At 32.9% G+C, this 11474-nt stretch overlaps 1 protein-coding gene across 1 annotated transcript; it reads right to left on the bottom strand.

The window, feature by feature from the left end:
* Positions 1-1487: 1487 nt before the first annotated feature.
* Positions 1488-2270, bottom strand: LOC121229061 (dirigent protein 15). Its single transcript, XM_041112225.1, has one exon. The coding sequence runs from the start codon at positions 2174-2176 to the stop codon at positions 1610-1612; it is 567 nt and encodes a 188-aa protein (XP_040968159.1). The 5' UTR covers positions 2177-2270; the 3' UTR covers positions 1488-1609.
* Between the last annotated feature and the right edge of the window lie 9204 nt (positions 2271-11474).

Here is an 11474-nt window from a genome sequence, read left to right on the forward strand (position 1 = left end):
CAAGAGGGAGAGAAATTTGAGTGAATGCTCTCAAGAATTCTTATTGCTTCCCAAAACTCAAGTGATTTACAATGAAGGGAGAGGCCTCTATTTATAGTTGAGTCTCCCCAAATCCAACGGTACAGATCAATTACATCAACGGTTAAGATTAAAGGATATCTACAAATTAAATCTCCAAGATTACAAGATCATATCTTCAAGATTGCATATCATATCTAAGATTGCATATCCTTAAAGATTATATTTCCATATGAGTCAAGCTCATAGATGGACCTTCAATCTTTTCAAGTAATGGGCCATTTTGATTGGGCCAAATTATATGTTTGTAATTTTGTACTGGACTTGGACTTTGTTTTTTTTTTTGAACTTATTTCTGGGCTTGGGCAAAATTGAGTGTCTACAATATCGAATTTGAGTTCTAAATTCTTGTTATATCGTTCTATTTTTTAAATACGTGGCATCTCGAGAATTTATTTTAGAAAGACCAATGGATGGTTCTCCACTCCATATCACTCGGCTGGTCATTAAGTAACCAGCCACCTGTGCACTCCACTAGTTATCAGGTCACTCACTTCTAGCGAGAACTACTTACCACCAAGAGAGAATCACTACGGACCACCGAAGCATAACAATCTCATATTACCTATGTTAGACCAGTATCACACTTGAAGGCAACTGACCAGCCACTTGGTCGATCACACGATATGGTTACCACTTGTACTGTCGATGAAGTAGCGCCACCTAGCAAGAGACCTTTCCCCTGTAAATACCTTGAAGAACAATGAAGAAGAGAAATTTTACCACACGAGATGGTCTCTTTTGCCTTCACAACCACCTTACTCCTTTTTCACTCCTCTCCTGTTTTGGCTCTCTACTTATTTAGGTGAACCGACCTTTTTGTCCCTACCACCTTCTGCTCTTATCAAGAATTCTTAAGAGAGTTAATATGTGATTTTACCATTGTATTAATATAAAATTTTACAAATTTTTGAGGGATTAATTTTAAATTTTAAAGAATCAAAATAAAATTTTACCGTTCAATGAATTTAAAATTTTATAAATTTTTAAGAGATCGAGAAAACAATTTTCCATTTTGAAAGGTGGCAAAAGCACTTGTTGGTCACAAAGATCAAGATTTAACCGCTCAAGTGATAAAACAAGAATCAAGGTGTTGCCCCCAAAATGATACAATTGCAATTAGATCTCTTCAAAAAATATAATTTTAAAAATTAATATAATAGTAAAATAAAAATGGGTAACTCCCTATCCAACAATAAAATTATTTGACTACGTAGTTTAGAGTGCGACATGAAACGATTTTCACTTTTGTATTCGAGTCCTGAGTGGCACAATTTTCACCGGCTACTTCAAAACCTTTTATATATTTTGATTCAAGAAGGTTATTTCCTTATAAGACTTTTGACAGGTATAAATAAATATCATATAATATAAACACACAAAAAAAGAGTTTGGAAAAAACAAGATAATTAATATAATGATATTCGATCACTAGCTTTATTCCCCCAGTAATTCTTCACGGAATTGAATTACAACAATTATTGATATATATTTTTCAGTATTGAAATTTGTATTCTACTGTCGATCTGGTTTAGTAATGGTACAAAGTAACATTGCACTCAAGAATAACATCCCCTGTCGTCAAATTTGCAAAATTGATTTGAGTTAGAGCAAAACCTTGGGCCATTCTAAACGCACCTCTCCCTCCCACAATAGCCAATTCACGAATTGCATCTGAAGATGAACTCCTTGAGATTAAACTAAAAGAGCTCCCATTGAACCTGCCACTCGTAAATGCGAAATCAGCGTACATAACTGTAGTAAACACAGCAGGGTCTCGACTGGATGATACATAGAGTCCTTGAGCGTTTCCAATCAACGTTGATGTTAGTGCAGGCCCTACGGTAAGGGGGTCATTAATTGCAAACAATGTGCCAAACCCGAATGAGGATGGTTGCGTGATGTTGGGACGGGCTATGACGACTGCACTGGGGTTTTCACCACTGACGGTATCATGAAGGAAGAAGTGGAGTCGGGTCATCTTTTTCGCCCGCTGAGTAGCTCGCATAACAGTTTTCGAGTAGTATTGGCCATAGACTGGCACTATGGCAAGGCAAAATAACATTGCCAATGGAAATATATTATGTTCTTTCTTCATTTTTCTTCTCAATATTTTTACCTCAATTATATTTGGTTTTTTGCTTCTTTGTTGTATACACCTCACAAACTGCTTTATATAGAATTTGGGTTGGATGTTTATTCCATATTTTCATACTAAACTATTTTGTAAAGGCCTGAAATTGATATTCCTCTCATTTTCTTTCCATAAATTAGGTCAAATGAATTCTAGAATAAACAATATGATGATGATCAATAACAATGGGTGTTTCAACATTGGCATAAGAGTGACTGATTAGTCAAAACAGAATACAAATCAAACTAAAATCATGTCATATTTCTTAATATTATATATATATGCATTTGTGATATATAATTTTATACATTGTAAATGAATAAGAGGACAATATATTTCAAGAGCTTTTTATAAAAATAAGCTAATAAAAAAAGAGAAAATTAAACCTAATTTACGATAATATTTTTAAGTAATGTGATGTCACCCTAATATATTTAATATAAACTCTCTCCAAATTAGTTCCTTATAATGACTATCAATTAACCACTCAAAGGCGAATAAACAATAAAATCCTTTCACATAAAAGTTCCTTAGAATGAACGTATATGCTCTCTCTAAATTCATAAAGCTCAAATCACATTTTTTTCAAAGTAAAATGAGATAAAAACTATTTTAATTCAAAAGCTTTCTCTTCAAGTTTTTCTCCATGACTTCTCAAACACAATTTCTCCAATATTTATTTTCAAGGATTTTCGAAAATAATTTTCAAAATTCAAAATTTAAAATATTTATAAAAATTTTAAAATTTATATTTTAAAAAATTTAAAAATTCTAAAAAATATATAAAAAATTTAAAATTTTAGAATTATTCTAAAATAATAATTTTGAGACCTAAATAAATTAATTAATTATTTAAGTTTATAATACTAAAATAATACTCGTTTCTACTCACCTTTACCCAAGCCTTTATATTATCTGCATGATTTATCTTCATCTCTTACATTTGGACTAGAACTCTTCAAAGCTTGCTATGAAGATAAAGATAAGATCTCTCCAAGTATCATACTAGAAATAAAACTGTCATATTAAAGTCTTTCAAATGTGTTGCGTCAAATCAATATATCATGTTTTTACTGCTCATAATAAAGATAAATACAAAGTCAAAAATTATCAACCGAAAATTTAATTGAGACATAAATTGTGATTTCAAATATGGTGATAATCAAAAGTAAAATTTACTCCACGGCCTAATTCCTAACATATAGGTTACTTTAAAAATAACAAATAATGTTGAATTAAATTAAATTAATATACTTACTAGTTTTATTAATTTTATAATGGAAAATGGAGAACAATGATATGTCTTTGGATTTCATAGTGAAGAACCGTAGAAATTACCGTGCTTCGTAAATATTAAACAAGCAATTTATTTATTAAATTTTTCAGAGGCAACAAATAATCAGTACAAGAAATTCTAACAACATTTTCAATTGTTTTAGAGCTTCTGTAAATTTGATTTAACCCAATACTGTATAAATGACATATTTTTGATTATATGATTGATGATTAAAGATTGTTTAGAGAATTTTGAATTGATATAGCATGATTCTTGATGTGAGTTTTAAGTCCCAATTTCAGACTCAAAAATGTGATGGGCTTCCACTACCTCAAGGCCCAACAACAAGATCAAATGCCAAGCAAATCAAAGCAAGATTCAATCAAAGACAATATGTTGGAATGAATATTTTTTAGGGAACGAGGAATGATACATGCATAAAATGGCTAAATTTTTTTAAATTCCATTCATAGAAGCTTCTAATTTTTAAGTTTGGGGGATCAGCAGACTTGCAATGACTTTTTGGATGGTATTTAGACATTTCTTGGTTAAGACATATTCATGCTATTCGAAAATCTATCTCTTAGTTTAAAATGCACTTTGAATTACTTGATTTTGACTTCGAGAGCTCAAGTTATGACCGTTTTAGTGAAGACTGCGTGAGTAGAATTTTTGGACAGGATTATGATGAGAATTATGAGTTTTGGGTCTTTAATTCGAGTTTAAATCATATTTGGTTTGGGTTTTATGCTTAATGTAACATCCCGAATTAGGGCCTAGTCGGAACAGTGGTTTCGGGACCAAAAATCCAACACAATAAAATTTGTTTTTATTATATTTTTATGGTCTACAATTTCATGGGATGATTTTGTGAAAATTTCGTTCGAAAATTTTGACATTTGGGCACTCAATTTCGTCAAAAGGACTAAATTGTAAAAAGTGTAAAAGTTGCGTTCTACATGTTAGAGGTGTCTAATTGTCATGAAATTTTAAATTGGACGCCCTTAAATGGTTAGATCAATGGATAATTTTTTGGACAAAAATGGACATAAAAGTGAAATAGAATATTTTTAAGTTAGGGGCATTTTGGTAATCTAGTAATTAAAATGAATTAAAAACAAAATTAAAAGCCAATTTTTGTCCATCTTCTACCTCATGGCCAAAACTTGTATGAAGAAGACATAGCTATGGTTTTTCAAGCTTCCAAGCTCGATTGTAAGTCCGTTCTAGCCCCGTTTTTAATGATTTTTACGTTTTTAAAATCCTCATAACAAGATCTACTCATTTCTACCCATATTTTGAGCTACGGTTTGTGTTTAAAAATTGACCCATGGATGACATGCATGTGTTTTGATGTCTAATGGTAGAATATGAATGCTCGGTGTGTAATAAACGAGTTTTACTAAGTGATTTTCGGTGAAATTGTCGAAAAGGACTGTTTTGTAAATGTTACAAAATTTGTCATAAAGTTGTGATTTATTGGAAATTATGGGCTGTTACAGTTATGAAAATTATTCGGCTAGACATAAAATGCAAGGAAATTGAATAAAAATCATGTTACGAGCCTAGGAGCCAAAGTGCAAATATGTAAAAATTTAGGGGTCAAAATAAAAATTTGTAAAAGTATGATTTTTGGACCCATATGAATAATGTGACTAATTAGTAAGCTAAATATGGTATTATAGATCAAGGAAAATGAGGTTCGGGCATAGATTGGAAATGAATGAGATTATGGACTAAATCAAAATATATAGTTGTACTCGAACCCGAGGTAACTTCATGTGATTTTAATAATGCAATATTGTATTTGAATGCTAATGCTTCGATATTACATGAGTTGTAAGTATATATATGTGAATCATTTGATATTATGTGATTATTTTGATGATATAACCTATTCTTGATGTTTTGCTATTATGATGAAAATGTTGCAGTGCCATGTGATTGTGAGATATTGCTATGTGAATGAATCCACAATTCGAGTACGTCTGATAAAGGTTTAGAAGTTTGATGAAATATGATGTTTCTTTGAAATGAGTAAGTTTGTATGTAAATAATATTTCGATTCTTTTTATGTTATTATCTTTTGTTATTATATGAGATGTGATTGCCTATAGAATGATCAATTGATGTAAACTACAAATCGAAATTGACTAAGAACGAGTTAGTAAAATGTTGAAAAGTGAAGAATTGCCCGATTGAACCTTCGGAATAGAAGAGATACAAATGATTTGTTGTGAGTCATGTGTGTAGTACTAAGTGCAGGCTACTATGCGTACCCGTTAACTTCGATCACGTGTGTAGTACTAAGTGTAGGCTACTACGTGTATCAAATGGTTAAGTCACGTGTGTAGTACTAAGTGCAGGCAACTATGCGTACCAGAGAGCTTCGATTACAAGGGTGGTATATGCACAGGCCACCGGGTATCTGTTATTATTCTGATGAGTTCAACGAGAAATTTACTAAGTGAAAATACATATGTACATAACTATGTGATGAATAAGTGCAAGTATATCAATGTGAAAAGTTTTGAGCAATGTGCTCGATAGTTGAGCGAATCTTTTAGCAAGATAGAATGGAGTAAGTGAAATTATGTAAAAGTGAAATTTTGTAATAAAACAAATTTGGAAAGCAGCAGTTGTGTGACTTTGAAAAATTACCAAAAATAGTATAAATTGAATTAGAGGTTGAATTATATTAAATTAAATCTTAATGAGTCTATTTTCTCATAAAAGAAACGGTGAAGGAAAAAGAATTTCATATTCTGTGATAATTGGATTTTTGTTAGACAGGGTCAGAATGATTTTGGAATCCCTTATTCTGATTTTGGGAAATCATTGAAAATTGTAAAAAAATAATTGTAGCGACGTAAAAATTTCTTCTTTTGGTCACTAATTGAGGCGATTTATTGGAAATTTAAAAACCGACTTTTGATTTTATTAAAAAAGGGAGTCGCCACCGATCCTTTTTCCTAGGTGTGATCGGGCACCTAATAAATCCTCTTTTTCAAAAGAAAATTTATTTTTTAAACAAAAAGAAGGCCGAGTTTAGGTCTACGTTTAAAGCCAGAGAAAAAAATAGGGTTCGGGAGTCGGTTACACACGAGGAAGGTATTAGCACCCTCGCGACGTCCAAAATTGGTATCTTATTAAACTTGTGTTGTCTTGATTTTCAAAAGTACAAATTCAATCTGACATTTACTCGTGATCCAATTGAAAAATGAGAATTTTTAGTTTTCGATTTTTTAGAAAGGGTGTCCCGTTTTTAACATGAGCCGATGAATTTCACCCAACATAACGATGAAATTGATGGCTTAATGTTAAATCGGTACATTGCCTTATTTTTGAAATTAATTAAAACATGAGAAAAAAATATTCCTAAAGTGAGAAATTAAAAATAGATAAACGATACAAAAAAAGATATCATTAATGAAAAATATTAACATGGAATACTAGAATATTAGAATAACAATAATAACGATATTTACAAACAAAAAAGAAATAAAAACAAATCATGTACTAATAATAAAATAGGAAAAAATGATATATTTGGTAATAATAATATAAAATAATAATATGTACATAAAAATACATATATATATGCATATAATAAATATATATAATAATAATAATATCTACAATAAAAGAAAATATTAGGAAACGTACACAAAAATATATACATAAAATTTTTTTACAACAATAATATAAAATAATGATATGTACAAAATATATATATATGTACATAATATAGTTATAAAAATATATATATTAAATTCAGAATAGGTAAATAATAATAAAAAGGGTAAGAATATACCGAAGCCCCAATGTTATGGATTACTGAAATTAATCTCTTTTCTTCTCGGGCTGTTGAAATGGGCCTTTGTTGGTGATCTTCACTGGATCAGATTGCCGCAAATAGAGTCAGGTTGACCCGACCATTTTAAAATTTAAAATTTTTTATTATTGTAGTTTTTTTAGACCAATTTTTGTTTAGCCCAATTACAAATATAATCTACATAAAAGATACAAAATCCAAATTACTTACCCAACACAAACCAACCTCAGCCCACTAACTTAATAATCCAACAAACGCAACCCACTAACTTAACATATCACCCAACCCACTAATTAACCCAAACTAAATTTAACCCATCAAACCTTACATAAACCAACCCATTAACTAAAATATTTCTTTTTTTTAATACTAAACCCCCCCAAAACAAACAAGTTCCAGCAGCAAACAAAGAAAATCCAAACTTCAAGCTGTCTATTCTCCCTCTCCTTCCACCGTGCGCGTCACCAGAAGCCACCGTATGCACTACATGAAATCAGGCTACGGGTAGTTGAGGTTTGGGTTTTGGGGTGGCTGATAATCGATTGGCTCGGGTATTTAGAGTGGGTTTCGGTTTGGGAGCTTGGTTGTGGTGTTAATGGTGATTAGTCCTTAGTTGCTTGGTTGCTTGCCGGATATTGGAGTTTTTTCTTGCTTAGATTGCTGAATGTTCCTTTTTTATTGTTTTTTTTTTCTGGAAAATTTTTTTGTTGAAATTTTTTTTTGCTCTTTTTTCTCAAATGGGAGAATCCTCCTCTTTTTTGTGTGGTTTTTTTTTATTTCTCCCATTTTGCTTGTTTTTATGCTATTTGCAGATAGTGGGTGAAGAAGGAGCAGGCACCCATGTTTGTGGCCTGAAAATCTAGGAAGTGGGTACCCCAAATCACGTAATTTGTCTAAAGGACCAAATCACAAATACAGCAAAACTTCTGGGGCTAAATGTAATTTTTAGAAAATTTAGGGTTAAAATGCAATTTAAGGAAAGTTTAGGGGTTTAAGTGAAATTTAAAGAAAGTTTAAGGGTGAAAATGAAATTTAAGAAAAGTTTAGGGGTAAAAATGTAATTTTTATTTTTTGAAAATTTTTTATTTTTATTTTTTTGAAAATTTGAAAATTAAACAACAAACTCTTGTCGGACAAAAATTTAGTGTTTACAGTTGCCCCTCTTTGCTCATCTCTGTGAAATAGGGATAGTGCAAAGACTTAAAAGCACTAAATTTTGTTCGATTGTCCAATCTTCATTCTTTATTGAAAAACAAAAAAAATTGAAAATAGCTCGGGATGCGACCTGAAGTTCAACTCACCTCTCGAATTATGAGTTGATATTTTGAAAAAGTAAAAAATTGAAAATACCTCAGCGTGAGCTGAGGCTTAACTCACCTCTCGTAATATGAGTTGATTTTTTTGAAAGACAGAAATTGAAAATACCTCAATGTGTCTTGAGGCTCAACTCATTTCTCGCAATATGAGTTGACTTTTTTTAAAAAAAAAACAGGAATTGAAATTACCTCAGCGTGTCTCGAGGCTCAACTCACCTCTCGTAATATGAATTGATTTTTGAAAAACATAAATTGAAAAATGGAAATCGAAAATACCTCAACGTGTCTTGAGGCTCAATTCACCTCTCGCAATATGAGTTGATTTTTGAAAAATATAGATTGGAAAAAACAGAAATTGAAAATACCTTAGCGTGTCCTAAGGCTCAACTCACCTCTCGCAATATGAGTTGATTTAAAAACAGTCATTAAGAACAGAAATTAAAAATACCTCAGTGTGTCCTGAGGCTCAACTCACCTCTCGCAATATGAATTGATTTTTGCAAAATATAAATTGCAAAACATAAATTGAAATTACCTCAGCGTGTCCTGAGGCTCAACTCACCTTTCGCAATATGAGTCGACTTTTTTTTTTGACAAACAGTAATTGAAAATACCTCGGCGTGCCCCGAGGCTCAACTCACTTCTCGCAATATGAGTTGAATTTTGAAAACAGAAAAAACATCAAAATACTAAATCCTGTCATCTGGTGGAATTCAAGTGTCTTTTCCTTTGATTCAGTACAGCTATCATCACACCCTCTTGCTCTACTGGAGTACCTGTATATGTCATGCATGATGTCATCATGATATGCACATGTTTATCTTAAATGCCTTTATGCCTACATGATTATGCTATGCGCCTTAGGCATGTTTGTCGTATGTCCTTTTTCGTCACGATTTTTGAGGGTCTGCATTCGTTGCTTTGATTCTCGACCTTCTCTTCAAACCTCATACTCGTCTCCAAGCTTCATGAGTAATCAACATTTCTCAAATATCACCCTTTTGCCCCTGGTTGAACTTTGTCCTTGCTTTGAGGCTCTTGTACTTATCAAATTCTTATCCGGGTAATGCTTAGCACTTCTTGTGTTTAGAGTATGTCATTTCACTATTTATCATGTAAATGAACCACATAATGAGATGCATGAAAATGGTTAGGTAGGGACAAAAGGATACCTCACAGTTATTCATTTCAAATGTAGCAAACAAAGAAAGTTAATCAATGATTGTAAAAAAAAAGTGTCATAAAGAGAAAGGGGATCGCATTTCAACAAATACAAATGCTCTAGATATTCAACGCATGAACTCTTCCACGTTCCTCAATCAAGAATCTTTTCGAGCATGGCTTTCTTGCGTAAGAGATTTCGAGTTTTCAGAAATGCTTCAAATACTGTAGTCTCTCTGTTTGACCCACCGTTCAAAACGCCTTGCTTTTTAAGCCAGTGCTTGCTTCATTAGAACGCCCTTTCGGGTTTTCATCCTAATCTTTTTTGTTAATCAAGGCGCCCTTTTCGGGTTTTCACCTTGATCCATCTCTCTTTTCTTTTTTTTTCTTTTTTTTAGGCATAATACTTCTTCATAGCATCTGAATTCACTGGATTAGGTAACTCCTTCCCATCTATTTCAGTGAGAATCAATGCTCCGCCCGAGAATGCCTTCTTTACGACGTATGGTCCTTCCTAATTTGGTGCCCATTTTCCTCGTAAGTCCTTCTGTATTGGGAGAATCTTTCTCAACACGAGTTCTCCTTCGTGGAATTCTCTTGGCCGTACCTTCTTGTCATGAGCAGCGATCATTCTCTTTTGGTACATCTGCCCGTGACAAATTGCCTTCAAATGTTTTTCTTCGATGAGATTTAACGGGTCATATCGAGCTCGAACCCATTCTGCTTCCTCTAATTTCGACTCCATTAAGACTCGTAACGAGGGGATCTCAACTTCGATGGGTAACACAGCTTCTATTCCATAGACCAGAGAGAAAGGAGTTCTTCCATAGATGTCCGTACAGATGTGCGATATGCATACAAAGCAAATGGTAACTTCTCGTGCCAGTCTTTATACGTCTCGGTCATTTTCTCAATAATCTTCTTAATATTCTTGTTGGCTACTTCAACAGCTCCGTTCATCTTTAGGCGATAGGGCGAGGAGTTATGATGCTTTATTTGGAATCGCTCACACACTTCTTTCATCATCTTGTTGTTCAAATTCAAAGTGTTATCTGAAATGATTCTTTCAGGCAAACCATATCGACAAATGATTTCCTTTTTCAAAAACCTGCAAACTGCAGTCTTCGTCACATTGGCAAACGATGTGGCTTCTATCCATTTTGTGAAGTAATCAATAACCACAAAAATGAATTGGTGTCCATTAGAATATTTTGGGGAAATTGGCCCTATAACATCCATGCCCCACATAGAAAAAGGCCACGGAGAAGTCATGACGTGAAGGGGCAAAGGGGCTACATGAATTTTATCACCATAAATTTGACATTTGTGGCATTTTCGTGTGAAATTAATGCAGTCGCTTTCCATTGTCAGCCAGTAATAACCGAGTCTCATAATATTCCTGGCCATAGTGAAACCATTGGCATGTGTCCCGCAAATTCCCTCATGGACATCTTCAAGTATTTTTCTGGCTTCAACAGCATCTACGCATCTCAAGAGTACCTGATCTTATCCTCTTTTGTACAGGATGTCCCCATCAAGAACAAATCCCGCTGCCATTCTTCTGATTGTTCTTTTGTCATTTTCATTTGCTTGCTCGGGATACCTTTGATTCTTGATGTATTCTAAGATATCATGAAACCATGGCCGTCCATTTGGCTCTTTTTCAATGCTGAA

Source organism: Gossypium hirsutum, chromosome A01 (assembly GCF_007990345.1).
Source record: "Gossypium hirsutum isolate 1008001.06 chromosome A01, Gossypium_hirsutum_v2.1, whole genome shotgun sequence".
NCBI classification, from domain to species: Eukaryota; Viridiplantae; Streptophyta; class Magnoliopsida; order Malvales; family Malvaceae; genus Gossypium; species Gossypium hirsutum.